Source organism: Poecilia formosa, unplaced genomic scaffold (assembly GCF_000485575.1).
Source record: "Poecilia formosa unplaced genomic scaffold, Poecilia_formosa-5.1.2 Scaffold44, whole genome shotgun sequence".
NCBI classification, from domain to species: domain Eukaryota; kingdom Metazoa; phylum Chordata; class Actinopteri; order Cyprinodontiformes; family Poeciliidae; genus Poecilia; species Poecilia formosa.
Window position 1 is genome coordinate 563,329 of NW_006799983.1, and position 17,658 is coordinate 580,986.

General features: G+C 37.4%; 2 protein-coding genes across 6 annotated transcripts; both read left to right on the plus strand.

Moving 5' to 3' along the window:
• Positions 1-77: 77 nt before the first annotated feature.
• Positions 78-5,281, plus strand: bdh2 (3-hydroxybutyrate dehydrogenase, type 2). 2 transcript variants are annotated; one of them, XM_016671431.1, is made up of 10 exons: positions 78-170; positions 1,448-1,527; positions 2,145-2,223; positions 3,177-3,273; positions 3,553-3,661; positions 4,016-4,076; positions 4,198-4,311; positions 4,654-4,712; positions 4,849-4,941; positions 5,088-5,281. In XM_016671431.1, the coding sequence occupies exons 2-10, from the start codon at positions 1,456-1,458 to the stop codon at positions 5,139-5,141; spliced, it is 738 nt and encodes a 245-aa protein (XP_016526917.1). In that variant the 5' UTR covers positions 78-170; positions 1,448-1,455; the 3' UTR covers positions 5,142-5,281. The 2 variants fall into 2 exon arrangements, with proteins under 2 accessions (XP_016526917.1, XP_007551893.1); XM_007551831.2 differs by lacking the exon at positions 78-170 and adding an exon at positions 237-259.
• Positions 5,282-6,497: 1,216 nt separating this feature from the next.
• LOC103137871 (mitochondrial sodium/hydrogen exchanger 9B2) lies at positions 6,498-17,627 on the plus strand. Of its 4 annotated transcripts, none has more exons than XM_007551834.2 (13): positions 6,498-6,764; positions 8,921-9,210; positions 9,503-9,704; positions 10,036-10,206; positions 11,305-11,447; positions 11,831-11,958; positions 12,164-12,339; positions 12,792-12,898; positions 13,779-13,928; positions 14,138-14,246; positions 15,808-15,944; positions 16,125-16,347; positions 16,685-17,627. In XM_007551834.2, exons 2-13 carry the CDS (start codon positions 9,064-9,066, stop codon positions 16,744-16,746), a joined length of 1,755 nt encoding a protein of 584 aa, XP_007551896.1. In that variant the 5' UTR covers positions 6,498-6,764; positions 8,921-9,063; the 3' UTR covers positions 16,747-17,627. The 4 variants fall into 4 exon arrangements, with proteins under 4 accessions (XP_007551896.1, XP_007551899.1, XP_016526916.1 ...); XM_007551837.2 differs by having other exon boundaries at positions 16,125-16,308; XM_016671430.1 differs by having other exon boundaries at positions 9,527-9,704.
• The last annotated feature ends 31 nt before the right edge of the window (positions 17,628-17,658 follow it).

A 17,658-nucleotide genomic window follows, 5' to 3' on the forward strand; every position in this document is an offset into this window, starting at 1 on the left:
TGGAACACCTCCAGACCATGCAGTAGGTCTTTCACAAGAGGACTTCGGAGTTACTTTTTTTTTTTCCACCTTTACAGAGCCACTTCCGGCTTTCCAACCAATCACTGCGCAAGAAGGGAGTCACGTGTGGCTTTGCTTAGTGCAGCTGCGTTTCAGTCGAAAAGACGACGGTGAGTTTGCACCTAAAGTTCACGTTTCTTCGAAGCATTTGCTTTCTTGTTTCTTCCAGTAAAAGTTATTACATATCTGCTGACTGCTGGTAAATTTCTGCTTCCGTTTTTTTTTTTTTTGTTTGTTTTGTTTTGCGACGCTGTCTAAATGTCTAGACGAAATCTACATGCAACAGGTTTCATGCTGTTCAGATATGCTGTTAATGCTTTCCTCTCTGTTTAAGTATTAAAATGTTACATTTATGCATGTAAAATTGCGATACTAGCTCATTTTCCATATTTAAATGAGAATGTTTATTCGGTTAGCTACTTTCTTTGTAGCCTATAATCTAAATGAATCCAAAGCCAAACGTCTTCAGAAAGAGTAAAAGTCTGCTTTGTAAAGCTTTCTTAATGTTCTCTATCATGTCCATCAATGTGGTGACCACTAAGAGTGTTGGTATCATTTACAAGTGCACATCCAAATGTCATGAAAAACTTCAATATTTTTCTCACACATTTAGCAAGTGAATTCATATATTAATTTCACATAGTTGTTCAATACCTTTATTTCTCTTGGGACTTTAGTGATGATTGTTGCTTAAACATGAGGAAATCCTTACATTTGGTGTCTGAGAACCAACCACTTGACCATAACATTTCTGTTTTTAAAAACCATGTGATGTAATTTTTTTCCCCCAAAAATTAATTTTCAGTTTCTCATTACCTGTAAGCAACAATCTTCGCAACTAGTAGAAATAACTCACTAAAAAATACCGATTTATGTCTAATAAATCTATCTGATTTTTACTTTGGGACATTTTTGTGCAACATTTACAAAGTGACAGGCAAATGGATTCACACAAAGATAGAAACATGCAATGCATAAGAACAGAATAAAGAACATATCGAGTTTACTTTTCAGTGGTATACTAATTTAAAATTCACAATAAAAGAAGAAAATCTCACTGTCTGCCAAGAGCTTATGAAATTGGTGATCAAACCCTTTTAAATGGGCGCTAACCTGTGAGGAATTTAAATTACTCTTTATTTTGCTTTTTGTTCAAGTGTCTTAAGATTTTCAAACTTAAGTGTTTAAAAAGAAACAGAGTGTCAGTCATTACTTCTTGGTCAGCAGGTATTATCTTCACAGTTAACTGCAGGCTCAGGTATTATAGAAGACCTGACAGTGTAATGAATCCCACAGATGCTTGACTTTTTTGTGAAGAATAACAAATATCAAACTGAGCTCATATCTGATCAGTGCTCCTCATTTGTTTGGTTTCTCTTCTTCACAGTGAAAACTATGGGCCGTCTGGATGGTAAAGTGATTGTATTGTCTGCTGCCGCACAGGGGATTGGACGTGCTGCAGCAATAGTAAAGTGCTTTTCTAAAAAAATAATAATGTCTCCTTTTTTTTTTCTTTTTCTGAAAATTTGTTCGAAAAGTGAAGCCTTTCCTTTGAAAAGACTAAAGCTCCTGAAAGCAAAATCACCTCTTTTCAGCCCATTTAATGTCGGTGGGCTGTAAATGACTGCTCTAACAGCATTCCCAGAGATGGGGTAAACATATGTTCAGACCAATCTTCTTGCAAAACCCTGATGTCATACTCTCCCCAAAGTGGTAATACTTGAATCCTCAGCTCAGTGCTCCCTGAAGATGTGTCGAAGTCTTCTGGATATAATGGTTGTTTTCTGGATATAATGGAACATTGAAGCCATAAGTTTCAACTCATTTCAATCACCTCTATAGATTCAAATATCCAGTCTGCAGATTGCTAACAGTTTCAATGTGCACTATAAAAGGCATTTAGTAATGCAAATTTAAACGAGTTCAGGTAAGAAATCAGTTATGTCTTCTTTTCATTGCAGATTTAATTGTAGATAATATCTTTTTTCATATAGTTTTACTGATTTGGAAATCAGCATGCTCTAATAATGTCGCATTAGTGATGCAGGTTTTATTTATTTCTTTTTTTCTTTTTTTAATTACAGGCATTTGCAAAAGAGGGAGCTCGAGTCACCGCCACGGACATAAATGGGGAGAAGCTGAAGGAGCTGGACGCCTTTGAAGGCAAGAGGGTTTTCTGTTGGTTGTGATTGCCACCTGCTGGAAAACGGGGGTAAAGCAGACTGGAGGCATTGCAGTAACTCCATTTTTAAATGTTTTTTTTAAAAAGTAATTTAAAAGGTTTACTAACTACCCCAAAAACTGGCAGCATAACAAGATATTTTGTTCTTGATCATTTTAGATATGCAAACAACACGACATGAACTGATTAATTGGTTACAGACTTGAACTCAGAATTGCTTATTACATAGGGGTTGTAAGTCACATAAGCTGAAGAGTGAAGGATTCCTCTGAATCCAAATCAGAGACGCTTGCATGTTGTTCTTCCAAAGATAATTTACTAAAAATTTAAAAAAACCAAGAAGGGTATCCCACAGAATTAAAGTCTGAACAACAAGCAGATAAGATAAAGGGATAAAGGTAAAATCAAATTATTATATAACGCAAAGTACAATTACACAACACACATTTTTTCCAAGTGGTTTTTCTAAAAGGCTGAAGTTGTATAACAACTGCTTTTTGTTGCCCCACCTTTATTTTTTCCTCCTGGCAGAAAAATTATGTTTTCTCTTTAGGGGGTAGTTTTATTCCACCGGTATTTTTGATTTTTGGTCTTCATGACCGCTTCTTTAACTCACAAACAGCTTTACAGTTCCAGGAAGATATTTTGGTTGGTAGAACTGTTGTTTTGACTTTGAAGTATTTTTGTCTGCTTAGATTTACAATACAGCAAGTTTCTCCTAAAATTTTACTATGTTAATGTATTTGCTAATTTCCTCTTTGACCTCCGAGTTTTTAGCAAATTTGAACTCGTCTCTTCATCATATATGGAGGAAATACAGTTAGTTTCCGTGGTATATAATAAATAGACATTTTCTTTGCACAAATCTAAATCTGGGCACTAATGTATGTATAAATCCATTTTAAAGATTTAACTAATATATTTTTCTGACCAGGAATCCGGACTAAAGTGGTGGATGTGACTAAGAAGGACCAAGTGGAAGCTCTGGCGAAGGAACATGATCACGTTGATGTGCTGTTCAACGTTGCAGGGTACTCTACCTTTCTTGTGATGTTAACCAGTGAATACAACCCGTTAGACATGAAGAACAAATTAGCATTTGAAAGCATGTGTACTCTTCTTTTGAGCTACACTTTTAACAGCATTCTACGATGTTTATTACCAAATATTCAATGTTACTTTTAAGAGGAAGCCCCTTTTTTAATCTAGTTTGTTCATTTGAGTTGGATGTTATGCTCACAGCTTCAGCTCCGACACCAAAAGAACATTCTCTATTGCGGCCCGGGTCCATTGTGGCTTCTTGCTTACAGGTTCGTGCACCACGGCACCGTCCTGGACTGTGAAGAAGCAGACTGGGACTTCACCATGAATGTGAACGTGCGAAGCATGTATCTCATGTGCAAGACTTTCCTGCCTAAGGTGATTCTTCGTCATGTTGCTGTACTCGTAAAGCAGCTCACTTCATTGCTGAGAGAACATAGTGTAGGATGTTGTGGAGAAATAAGCGACATATGCCTCTAAAGTTGTTCTCCACCTTTGTCTGTTGGGATTAGCTGTATTACTCTGAGCCTGTGACATGATGAACTGTGACTGTCCAGTTACTAATCCAGCCGCTAATCCAACCTCTGAACTATCTACAAATCAGGATAGCATCTTGACAAATTTTTTCATTTTTTATTTTTTTATTTTTGGCTGAGACTGAATCAAATTTGCCAAAATGGAACTTCATCTGTTATAGATTAATAAAAACATTCCTTTATTTTATCACTCTAGATGTTGGAAAAAAAGTCTGGAAACATTATTAACATGGCTTCTGTTGCTTCAAGCATAAAAGGTAAAAAATAAATAAAAATAAAAATCAGTGCCACTGAAGTATGATAATTTTTTTTTATCTTCTTATCTCAGATATTTGCTTGACGTCTTTGTCTAAGCGTAAATGTGCTTCTTGGTTGTAGGTGTCGTGAACCGCTGCGTCTACAGTACCTCCAAAGCTGCTGTCATTGGCCTCACCAAATCCATAGCTGCTGATTTTATTGAGCAAGGCATTCGCTGCAATTGTGTTTGTCCTGGTCAGTGTTAGACAAAAAGAATATTTTATCTATTTTTATTTTCTGTCATTGATAATCTTTAATTGTCCTGCTATTGTAATTGAGAGGAAGTGGAGTTCCTTGAAATTTAGGAGCCTTATCATGTAAAATCTCATCCCATGCTCTTAGGAATATATTGTGTAACCCTGTTGTTTGCCACTTCAAAGGCACAAGTGAGTGCAATCTCAAGCTTATCTAATATTTATGGAACAGATCTGGCCTTGTCTACCTTATCAACATCCTCCAGTTAGTCACAGAGTAGATACTGCAAACTAACAACATTTCAGATGAATGTCTGGCCTGCTGTTTTATATATTTTCTCAGGAACTGTTGATACACCATCCTTGAGGGATAGGATCCAGGCCCAGCCTGACCCAGAACAAGTACTGTATACCCTGGACTTAACAATTTTGTGTTTATTTCACTGGTATTCTGCAAGTTATCTCAAGTTTCCCAAGTCAAAATTCTGATGACTGACTGTTAAGGTCAATAAACACGACAAATCTTATCGCTGCATAGGCTTACAAGGACTTTATGGCTCGACAGAAGACTGGAAGGTTGTGCACCGCTGAAGAGGTGGCGCACCTCTGTGTATACCTGGCCTCAGATGAGGTGAGTCAAGTCAGAACTGGCACACTGGCTAACAGGATGTGGCTGTAGTCTCTGTATTTGTATAGAAATATTCTTATGCCAATGAATTTTGGGTGTTTTGTGAAGTAATGTAGTTCACCTGTGATTTGTATCCGTGTCCTTCACAGTCAGCCTATGTCACTGGGACAGAGCACATCATTGATGGAGGATGGAGACTGTGAAGAACTGGTGACATTCACATTATTAGTAAACTGAGGAAAGTTTTGGATCAAAATAAAGCTTAGATAATGGTCTATTTTTGTCCTGAATGTTTTCCATCTTTGCTAAACTAGCATTTCAAATTAAACATGACAGAAGATTACAAGTGCACTGTGCCATGCAAAAAGTAGTCAGACCCCTTGAACTTTCTCCTTTTGGACACTTTAAAATCACAATCTCCCTCTGACTTATTTTATGTGGTAGTTCAACACAAAGTTGAAAGTTTTCAGACTTTTTTTTTTCTTTTTTACAAATAAAAGTCTCAAAATGTGCAACATAAATGTATATTCTGTTGCCCCCAGCCAATACTTGACTTGAAAAATGAAACCACCTTTTGCTAAAAACTTTTTGGAATTTGTATCAGCTTTGCACATCTGGAGTCTGCAATTTCTGACCCTTGCTTTTTACCAAACCAGCTTAAGCTCACTCTAATTTAATGGAGAACACCTCTAAAAGAAAATTGTCCCAGTTGGACTATGCATGAACTTTGACTAGATCATTTTAAAACATGCACATATTTTGATCTAAAGCATACTTTTTAGCTCTAGTTGTACAACTCCATCCATCACATGTCAATTATGGGTGTCAGTTAAATGTGTGTCTCAACTGACAAAGGAACCTTCAGAATTTGCTTTAAATGGGGTTTTATCTCTCGAGTGTTTCAGAAAGGCTAGATTTGTGAATGGCACAACTAGTGGTTGTCCTGTTGATGGGTTCTTTTGCCTGAGCTGTGGATCTCTGCAGCATTTCCAGAGTTACCATGGGCTTTTTAGCTGCTTTCATAACTAGATTTTCTATTCTAAACAGTTAAATTTAATAATAACTGCAAACATTATTTCCAGTTTTGGGTGATGATGTCAAAAATTAAAATTTCCTAAGTTTGGTATATTGTTTTGTAAACTGAACCTGCTTTTTAGCCTGCTTCTCCCCAACTTTGACTGACCTTTCTGCTGTGTTTCTTGGTCTTTGTGATGATCATGTCAACAGAAAAGATTTATACCTAGATTATTTGTGTACTGGTACCATCGGGTTTTATTTAGGTGTATCAAAGTAAAGGAACATACACACATGGCATACTATTAAGATCTTTATTTGTAATTTGTTTTTATTTAATATAATCGCACTTCATAAAATGGTCAGTTGCATACAATTTTGCTGAGTGATTAAATGTTTCAAAAAATGTAATATAGTGGTAGTAAAGTCATATTATCGTCATTTAAATAAACTTTAAAATTCCTAAAGACATACATTCTTTTGTTTTGATTCTCAATACAACATGCACATTATACAAAACATTATAAGTGAAAAGTGCATTAAAAAGTAAACAAAATAAAAATCCATATTTCCCTTTCGTTTTGTCAAAAAATTGCAGAAGCAAACAATACAAAATGTAAACACTGAAAAATGAATGTTTCCGCCTCCCACTCCCCCACCTCCAACTTGCGTTCACTCTATATATAAACAGCATTTGCCTGTCTATCACTAATCCGCCTCATTCCCAGTACCCAGCTGGTGTTTGTTCCTCAGCACTACCACAGTCGCCGTCAGTGACACTCTGCAAAGCATGGCTGTGTTTGCGGTATGAGGTGAGCGGTTTTTCTCCTGGAATATGCTTCTTTACAGAGTTTTGACAGACACGTCAAAAGGGCGTCTCCGTGGAAACCGCGAGTCTAGAATGGGACACAGGGGTTTCAGAGTCTGGACCGACCGTGGGTCGATTATAGCCGCTGAGGAGGCGCACAATGTCGGACAAGAGCTTCGTTGTTTTTTGTGTTTAAACGTTAGATTAGTTTCGTTCTCTGAAATAATGTCTATTACTTATTCCGGAATGCTTTTTGTCAACACATGAAGCACGTTTTAGGACGTCACAGCGCTGTCACTGACACACGGTTTCTTTGCAAACTGTTCAATGAAGTAAGATACTTCAACTAGTTAATAAAAATAACCTTTTTGCTGTCACAGTTTAGATGAATATGTCCGATAATGCATGGTTGTTGTGAATGTTGTGTTGATATCTGAAAGCTTCAACAGTTTGCAGTGGCTGTTACTGTGTGACAGCCACTGTATTGTAGGCTAACGCTACAACACTACACAAACTAATGCAGTGTACAAAAACATCACTGACCCGTGTGTAGCAACAGACATGTCTTTAATGTTATAGCGTGCTAACTGTTTGGTTACTGGTTGCAGTCGTTAGTTACCACTTTACCTGCTTGAGCTAACGCTAGCTAGGTGTGCCATATGGTCGAGCTGTAAGCATTGATTAGTGTGCTTTTTCACAATTGGATTATCAAACGTCTGTTGCCCTAAGCAGCTATCAAAACATTGGAGTAGTTGGTATACAGCCTGTATTTGTAGAGTCTGTGTCTTTATTTGAAATTGGAGTCACAGCAGACTGCAATGTCACAGCTACAATTAGCTACTTACAATTTATTAATGTCATTGGTCATTTTAATGCACTAATCAGCTGTGTAGTTTCTTAATTTTTGTTTGGGTTAAGCTACTATAAGAATTTTATTTTCAGTGTATCATATAGGCCTGTTAATTTATATATTGAGCACATGATTTTCGTCTTAATGTATTAGCACTAGCAGAGCAAAATGCACTTTAGCATACTATCCAGTGTTGGATGTTTCTTTTTCTCCAACAATTGTACACGGCTGATTAATTAGGTATATATCTCCACTGCTGGATTTTACAGTGTACGTATTTTGAAATAAGTATTTTGTAAAGAAGCAATTTTTTTTCCTTCATGTATAATTTGATGTACATCACAAGAGGCTTAATATCAGAGCTGATCAGCTAGTAAAGACTTTATTTCTTTTTTCTTTTTCTTATAGTGTTTCAAATGTAATACCGAAACATAAGATATATGGATTGACCAATACAAGGTAGTACATTAGTATGAAGAAAAAGGGAATCACTTTAGATCTTAAACAAATACAAATCTGGAAAGTGTGGCATGCATTTGTATTTAGACACTGAGGCAATACTCGTAGACTAACTTTTGCAGCTTGCCTATTCTTATTCGCAAAACCCAGTTTCATGTATCTTGCTGCCAGTCTGAACTGAGTCTTTATCTTATCTAGACAACTTTTCTCTGACTGCTGAGCAATGCAAATTTGCATATTTTTATCTGCTTCTTCCTTCTGTTGACTGAACTGAAGTTGATGATGGAGGCATGATTGTGCTGACTGGCGGGATTTGGAGCAATAAAGCTCTTTCTGCCAGGTAGTAATTTTTCATGAAAGTTGTCAGCATGAAACAACAACTTGGCATAAATAAATCGTTCAAGTTTTTTTTTTTTTTTTTTTTATGAAATCTGGCCATTCCTGTCTGTTTGGACCCTCGTCACAAACTGTTTTTGTTTGTTTTATTGTGATTGTATCAGATAGAGCAAAAAGGATTTTGCCTCAAGGATATAGAACATAAGTAGGTTACATAACTTTTTAAATGAATATTTTGATTAAAAACATAAAGAAAGTGGGGGTAAAAAGAAAACATTGACAAGAAATACTGATCAGCTGCATTATGCCTTATGGCATGTCACCAGCAGCAAGTACAGGTTATTTTTGAAAGAGCAAACTTTTATGTGATTAAATCCTGGCTTAGAGCTACAAAAACTGACCATGACTTTTTGTTCTGAATATAAAACGGTTTGCTTTTATAGCAGTGGTTTGCTATTTACTTTAACGTTTATGTATTCATTTCTTTTTCTTTTTTTCTGTCTCACTGCTATTAGAACATGAGATGTATGAACAGGAGCCCCAGACGAGAGGCTGGACACTAAGAAGTGAAGGAAATTCAAATGGCTGAACTCAACCGTGAGTTCAACCTGCTGTGATAAAGAAGCAAAAGAATCAGGAAAAACAGTGGAGTACAACAATGGAGGAAAACCCCGAGAAACCTGCAAAAACTGAACCGAGTCCAGCACCCAGTCCAGCACCCAGTCCAGCACCCAGTCCAGCACCCAGCCCAGCACCCAGCCCGCTGCTGGAGAGAATCACTCTTCCTACTGCAAATCATGTTGAGGTAAAAGCTAAAAGAAAAGGGAAAAACTGGAACCCACACAACAAACTGAGTATTTCTTTTTAGAAGAACATCTGTTTTCTGATCTACTGGCATGCTCTCTTTGATGAAGAACACAATACATGGTTGTAATAAGATGTGCTCTGTTGTAAATATTGCGATCAATCATTTTTACCCAAAGGTGACTGTTAAAAACATCACATCTCAGCATGTTTACACCATAATCTAGTTTCTAAAGTCCATCTGCTATGTTATTGACTCTCTGTTTCTTTGTGTCTTGATTCTTCCCTTAAAGCATCTCAACGTGAACCAGTTCCAGGTGGTGGTGCGGCGTTGCTCGACTCCAAACGTAACAGAGGAGACGACCTATTTTATCCCTCGCCACCCTGTGGTTGATGCTGGCACCAACACAGACCCACCAGTGGTCTGTTGCCCGCTGCTTCGCAAGCTTTGCCCATGTCCGCCACGAGGCCTCCTTGCCTCTCTCATTACCAAAGGTAACCACAAGGATTCACTAAGTGTTTTTATTGTTTTGTTTTTTTTCCTTTTGGAATTTTTTTTAAGTTCATATATTACATTAACTTACATTTTTGCACTTTTATACAGTAAACGGTACTGATTTGCAAATTATTTAGTTGCACACATATTTAGATGTGTATTCAAAATACAAAATTTAAAGCGTTGCAGGTTTTCAGTAGGTTAAAATATCTGGCAGTGTTTTTTTTTTTTATTACACCTTTCTGTTTTTCAAAAAAAAAAAAAAAACTTTAGAGTCATACTGACAAAAGTGACAAAATGGATAATTTCTGTCTTCTCTTCCCTCTTCAGTTCTTTTGGCAGCTGTACTCTTTGGGGTGATTGTGTCCATCACCGAGAAGGAATGTCTTCCTGGAGGGAATCTGTTTGGCATCACCATACTCTTTCTCTGTGCGATTGTCGGTGGCAAAGCAGTCGCCCTCATCCAGCTGCCTACACTTCCACCATTTCCACCGCTCCTTGGTAAGGCAAACAAATGATTGTCATTTAGGCATCAATTTCTAATTTCTAACTTCCAACTATACACATTACATTTTCTGCACTTCAAAATCTAAATGTGGATCATATAAAAAATATATATTTTTTCTATAATATCCCTTCAGAATAACGTGTAGACGTAATACTGTGTTTGTGATGGAAAAAGCTCTGTAGTTTTAGCTGTTATTTCATTCGTGCGTGCTTGCATCCTTTAGTATAGCTGCACAAGAGCCTCAAGGAGCCTTCCTGTTTTGAACGATTGTCTTCGATCCATATTAAGAGCAGAGGCAACAATGGGTTGTGTATGAGAGGAGTTTGTTTCACTTTGTTCTTTTAAACAAGATTTTTCTGTAATTTTAAAACGGTGACAAAATTATTGCACATTTGACATTGTTACACCAAAATATAAGAAAGTTAAAGAAAAGAGGTTTTAAGCTGACATTTTAACTAACCCAAAGTAGCTAGAAATTGCAGCTACCCTTTTTTTTTATAAAACACAAAACCTCATTTTTATGACAGTTGTCAATTTCATGATGAGTTTTTTTTATGTGAAATTGAAGTTCTCTCCAAGAAATTTGTTTTGCTTGCTTTTGTTAATAGCAAGCATGCAGAAATATGGTCCTGTTAGCTTGATAATGTATATCAGTTATGTTTAAGAATGGAAAGGACAACGGAGCTCTTTTATTCTGGGTTCATTTAAATAAATAATATTAACTTTGAATCAGTCATTGCTTTCGTCATATTACATATAACTGACAGCAGTGCTAATTTCGACTGACTGGTCCAGGTACATCAATGAAGGCCAGTGGTTTCCCTCATTGGTGTGCTGGACATATAAAACATGCAGGACAGTGGTCCCTGAGGCCCAGGGTTGGGAGCCAGTTTATTGCTTCTATGTTCAGTTTTTTCACTTTAGATCTGCTTAGACTTCAGGGTTTTTGTTTTTCCCCATTTAGTCACATTCACCTAAAATCTGTCCACATGATCTGTGTTGTGTGATAGACAACCCCAAAGAAAATAAATAGCATTTAGGGTTAAAATGGATCTTCTTTCCTCTTTCCCACCCGTTCTGCTTTGCTGCAGGTATGCTGCTGATGGGCTTCCTGCTGAGAAACATCCCAGTTGTAACAGATTCGGTGTACATTAACTTCAGGTGGTCTGCTTCACTGAGAAACATTGCTCTGGCTGTCATCCTGGCCAGAGCTGGCCTGGGGTTGGATCCCAAGGTATGACTGGTATGACTTATTCTCATGAAAAAGTTTAGTGATTAAATGGATTACGAGTATTTAAAAAAAACTAAATAACTATTAATAATTTAACCTCAAATCTTTATACAGTGGCTTTAATTAAAAACACAGACTCTACGAAATAGAGGCAGATTCTATTTACATTGGACCAAATCTTCAAGTCATTGCAGTTATTCCAAGTTTAAAACTTTCCCTGAAATAACAAACAGCATGTTTGGTTCACAATGATAGCTAATAAAAGCTTCATATTTCAATTGAAATGGCTAAAGTTATTTGGTGCTGAGAAACGTGGTGGTTCTTTTCAATGCTTTCTGCAAAATAGAAGTCATGCATCTTTACAATGTGTACATTTCTACTGTCAGGCTCTGAGGAAGCTTAAAACCGTGTGTATACGTGTAGCAGCTGGGCCCTGCCTGATCGAAGCCAGCACCGCTGCTCTCATCTCTCACTTCCTCATGGGCTTGCCCTGGGAGTGGAGCTTTATTCTTGGGTAAATGCAACACTTTGCACTCTGTGTTCATATATTGAAATTAATGGTAATTTACAATTTCATCATTTAAATGGGAAATGATAAAATGTAAATGAAATGCCTATTCACCTTTATATGTTGTTTTCATTACCTTCCTGTGCAGAAAAGACAAACTGTTCATTTCTTTCATTTGTGCAACAGTAAAATAAACCCATGTTTCCTGCAGCTTTGTTCTGGGCGCCGTGTCCCCGGCCGTGGTGGTGCCCTCGATGCTTCGGCTGCAGAAGGATGGATACGGCGTGGAAAAGGGTATCCCCACCCTGCTGATGGCGGCTGGAAGCTTTGACGACATTCTCGCCATCACAGGGTTCACCACATGCTTGGGCATGGCCTTCGCAGAAGGTACCGTGTGTTTCCAGAGTATAATAATTCAGTCTTGTGCTTTTTGAAACAAAACGCCTGCATTGTCTCCAGGGGAGGCGCAGCTGGAAGGTCAACAATGGGAATCACACTGAGGGAGAAAAAAAAACACATCAATATTGGCTTGCAGTTTATCAGCAGCACAGTAGAGGGTGTAAATGTGCAGATTATCCTGATTAGTAATTAGAAACTTTTAAATTTATGAGGTAAATTCCAATCGGATACCCCAGTATTGACTGTATTTTTATGTATTTCTATGTTATGAATTAAAAATAACTTTTTTTGAATTCTTTAAAACAGCAACAATTTATAATTCTCTATGAAGGGCTTCATGTTGTTTAAATTATTTATGCATCAATGAATTATATATACACATTTATTTAATGAATCTTAATAATTTACTGCTTAATTTGCTAGTAATCCTTTTTGTTCAGGATCCACTCTGTATAATCTCCTGCGAGGTGTCCTGGAGGTTGGAGGAGGGATGGTTGCTGGGACCCTCCTTGGCTTCCTTATTCAGTACTTTCCAAGTGCCGACCAGGTATGAAATCTTATGCTGCTTCGCCTTCCTTAAAGGGATAGTTCAGGATTTCTAAAGTTAGCGTCCGTTAAAAGGTTAACCTTCCTACAGTCGACATAGGACATGCGAAGCGTTACTAACGACCTATTAGAAAAATAAAAAATAATATCAAAGTAAAAATTATTATAGCTGTTTAAGTAAAGGTTGTTTTTAATATATTTTGCTATAGTGTATTTCTTCTTAGTTGGCCATGCTAGCCACAACTACTGTATAGGACTGTGGCAGATCCAGGCTTTGACATCAGATAATATGCAAGTTTTAGGTGTGCTCTGTTTAGGAGCCCGGCCTTGCCTTAAGGTCAGATAGTTAGTGGACAGACATGATGGACAAATTAAAATACATTTTAAAATGTACCTACAGTTCAACTTATTAGCTGTGTAGGTTCCCATCAAATATGGTGCTTCGATTTGATGTTGAGAAAATTATGTTTTCTTTTTAACAAATAAGGATTCATACTGAACAAAGACTCAATTAGATTTTTCCAAAACATTAAGTAATAGAACATCACTTAAAAATCTTGAACTATCCCTTTAATTTTTCACCTCATCCTTGCATAACATTCTGTGGAAGGCAAAGTGAGACGAGTCAACAGAAGCTCAGTAAACTAAACCCTCTGCACTTCATGATCGCCTTTGTAACGTCATAATGGTCACGCTCTAATATTCATATTGCATAATGCTTCTGAATTTAAAAAAACCTGATCCATGTGATAACATTCAACTGATTAAGAACGAATAAATCTTACCTACTACTCTGACCTCTCTTGTGATAAATGAAGCTTTTCATGTCGCTTGATTCGATTTCTTTACTCCGTTTCTTAATCAGTTACGTTCTTTTATAGGAACACCTGGTGATGAAGCGTTCCTTCTTGGTGCTGGGTCTGTCTGTCTTTGCTGTGTTCGGCAGCAACGTGGCAGGGTTTCCCGGCTCGGGGGGCCTCTGCACCCTGGTGTTATCTTTCCTGGCTGGACTTGGCTGGGGGGAAGAAAAGGTAAAAGAACATGGAAGCCAAAGTCATGCACCAATCCTTCTTTTCCACTCTTAGTTTGATGCCATCCAGATTTTGAAGAGGAATTTTATGTATTTTACCACAGCAAGCGTGTGTAGTTTACATGTTAGTTATCAATATAGTGTACAAGTTATTACACATTTCTTTTTGCTCTGTGCTAAACATACTATTTTCTGTCTTCTGTCAAAAAGGCCCGTGTGGAGGAAGTGATTAGTTGGGCATGGGACGTGTTTCAGCCTCTCCTGTTCGGACTGATAGGAGCTGAGATTCGAGTCAATGAGCTGGAGGGACTTGCAGTTGGTGAGATGGATGCACAAAGTCTTCAAAATAACAGTGTCATCATTGTGAAAAATTCAAATGTGACTGTATGTAAATATATTTGCATATCCAAACAAGACATGACAGATGTGAGCACTCTCACCTGTCCTGCATGTGCTAAAATCATTTCATGTGTTTATCCTGCTGTCATTTACCTCCAGCTAGTCTCTTTAGAATTTCCGCAAAATGTGTCTGGTTCTTGCAAGCTAAATAGAAAATATTGAACTGTGTCTTAGAAAATATCTATATTATCTAAACTTTTTTTTCGCATGTTGTGAAATTGCAACCACGAAGTTCAGTGTGTTTTGTTGGAATTTTATTTGACGATGTACACAAAGTATTAGACAATGGCAAAGTGGAAGAAGGAATATATGTGTCACTTTTAAGGAGCTTTTATTCTGATAGCCTTAAAAAATGAATTGCGTCAAATTAATGCCTTTGTTAAATTTAAATCTCTGTATCAAAGTAGCTGCTCCCTGAGCACCTGAGAGGTTTGTTAAAACGCATTAGTGAGCAAACAGTATTACAAAGAGAAAAGAATGACTCTGGCTTAGTTCATACCTCTATTTGTACCCAATTTTTCTGCTTTATGCCATTTTTTACCCAATTGTATCTCAGTTTGTGCATCTTGCTAGAACATGATTTAAAGGTTGTTTATAGAGAGAATGTAGAATGACTGCAAACCAAGTAGGACATTGTCCAACAAAACCAACAAGACAAACAAAGCTTTAGTTACAGAAACAACCAAGAAGCCTTTTCTGGAGGAGGTGCAGGAAATCATCAGAGGATCTGTTTAAAGGAGACCTCCACAAATCTCACCTTGCTTGTGAAATGGTAAAAGAAGGCAATGGTGAAATAATGTCAGAGGTTTTCCAGAAGCCATGTAGGACACAGGAGACAATCCAAGGGAGGTGCTCAGGTCAAATTAGAAATTCAAAATTTTAGCCTACCTACAAAATGCTGTGGGAGAGAGGAACAGTGCAGATCATAATGAAAAACACTACAATATATTTGTTGCAAAGACATTCCTTGGGGGACCAGGAAGCTGATCGGAGTTGATGGGAATGTGACTGGAGCAAAAAAAAAAGTCAATTCTTGAAGAAAACGTCCATGAAACTACAAAGCACCTGAGACCAGGGAGGAAGCAGGACAATCCTAAACATACATCCAGAGCTACAATGTAAGGATGTACCTCAAAGTATTGTGTTAGAGTGGCCCAGTCAAAGTACAGACTTAAATCAAATTGCTCAGGTGGTTTCAACATACCCCAGAAGACTTGAAACTGATTGTTGACTCAAGTGGCTTTTTGGAGTTTTAGTTGTGAAAAAAAAAATAAATAAAAATGAGGAAAGGCAAGAATCATTTCACTGACACCTTGAGTCCCGTTGAAATACACTAAAGTCTACAGTAACAATATGACAAAGTATGAAAGAGATTAAAGCAGGAAGGAAAACTTCGGCTTAATCAAACCTAAAGTATGGAGCTTCACTAGAAGTGTCAGTGCTGTGCTGTGCCTTTGTAACTCTTGTTTATGTCCTCACAGGTCTGGGTATATCCTCCATGCTTATTGCTGTGGTAATTAGAGTACTCTTCACTTTTGTGTGTGTGTTACACGCGGGCTTCAACTTAAAAGAAAAAGTGTTCATAGCTCTTGCATGGATGCCCAAAGCAACAGTGCAGGTGAGTCAGTGCTGGGAAATGTCAGTAAACTTTTTTTTTTTTGTTGTTGTTGTGCGCTTCAGAAAAACTAATTAAATGTACATGCACTGACATGTTTACATTTCAGTCGTTACTTAATGACAGTAAAAGCTATCGGCGAGTAAAGGGACGAATCACAGCTTGTTTTTGGGTCTTCCTCAGGCAGCAATAGGCTCCACGGCTTTAGACATGGCCAGAGCAAAGGGCAACAAGGAGCAGATAAAGTACGGCATGGACGTGCTAACTGTGGCCGTGCTCGCCATCCTTCTTACGGCCCCGGTAGGGGCTTTGATCATCGGGATCTTGGGGCCTCGCCTGCTGGAGAGACCTAAGACCCCCACCTGTGGTGAGCGAGTCAAACCCAGTTTATCAGCATTTTTCTTAGGTGGGTAAAATCTGTTATTTGACAATTCAGCTCAACTCGACAACCCTGTGTGACCCAGTTTCCCATAGCTACCTTCCAGTGGTGAATACAAGTCCTCTCCTTTCCATATTTCACCGTTGCGATATCTTTGCAAGAATTTGCATATCATTAGATCCCATGTAGTTTTCAATGTTTAGTGTAGCACGAGTGTAATATTGAAGTCAGTAGCTTAAAAATGCTTCTTTTAGTTACACTTGTCTTTACCTTTTCTACTTTTTTTTTTTAAGAAAAATGTAAGCATCATCCGGGCACTACTTATAAAATCTCCACCATCTCTCCCTCCTTTTTCATCCCCTAGGCACCGCGGCAGGAAGTGAAGATGACACCAACACTCCTGTCACCTTCGAGAGTACACTCTGACATCTTGATCTAATAAAGAGACCTCCAACGTCAGTTGTTTCAGCTGCTTTTAGCCACTGAGTGGCTCTCTTGTTGCTCAACTCTTTATGCTGGAATCAGCCTGTATTTATAGCAGCAGGTGGTTTCCAGGCACTGAGCTCCAAACACATTTCCATTGCCCTGCTGTGTGCATTCATGCTCTATGAACTTTACACCAGAGCTGCTTTAGTGTCGAGCTTGAACTGAACATTTATTTAGATATCCTGTAATTAGCATGAGGCAATTAAACAGTTTATAATTTTTGTAAATTGGTCATGTTTTTTGCCATATTCAAAGTATCCAGTGGTTCTGTTTCCTACTTCCAGTAAACGGTACTTAAACTGAAATGGTAGTGCTTAACATAAGGATGTGTGTTTTACAAAGTGGTGAGATGGTGTGTGATTGAATGTATTTTTAGAGGAAGCCATCCAGAATCCACATTTTTTTAAATCTTTTTTATTTTAATGCTGTATGTTTGTGCTGTTTTTTTTTTTTTATGTTTGTCATTAGGATGTGTGTGGATAATTTTTGATTTAGTTTACAACTCAGGAGATATTGATGTCCCACTTTATTTGGAGTTATACAGAATGCTGCTTGAACTCAGCCTCATGCACTGTGGTCTAAAATCCCACATCGACTTTGAAGTTTATCTGAACTTTAATGTGATTGTATATTTTTAGAGATTATGAACAAATTTTATGTCTGTTAAGTGTTTGTTTTTTACTACAGAAATATGCAGTGTGCTGTTTTTAATTTGTTTACATTTTCATTGAGTAACTGAAAAGATTACAAATTAAGACACTATTTATGAATTTACAGTATTAGATTTTTACCGAACAATAAATAATCACATTTTCACAAAATTGTCTTTATTTATGCATATAACCAAACAAT

Excerpts from the sequence above, each read along its gene's own strand:
- bdh2 (XM_016671431.1), top strand. The coding sequence starts at position 1,456 with ATGGGCCGTCTGGATGGTAAAGTGATTGTATTGTCTGCTGCCGCACAG. Across the intron at positions 1,528-2,144 it reads TTGGACGTGCTGCAGCAATA|GCATTTGCAAAAGAGGGAGC; the intron begins GTAAAGTGCTTT and ends TTTTAATTACAG. Across the intron at positions 4,312-4,653 it reads CTGCAATTGTGTTTGTCCTG|GAACTGTTGATACACCATCC; the intron begins GTCAGTGTTAGA and ends ATATTTTCTCAG.
- LOC103137871 (XM_007551834.2), top strand. The coding sequence starts at position 9,064 with ATGGAGGAAAACCCCGAGAAACCTGCAAAAACTGAACCGAGTCCAGCA. Across the intron at positions 12,340-12,791 it reads GGGCATGGCCTTCGCAGAAG|GATCCACTCTGTATAATCTC; the intron begins GTACCGTGTGTT and ends CTTTTTGTTCAG. Across the intron at positions 12,899-13,778 it reads ACTTTCCAAGTGCCGACCAG|GAACACCTGGTGATGAAGCG; the intron begins GTATGAAATCTT and ends GTTCTTTTATAG.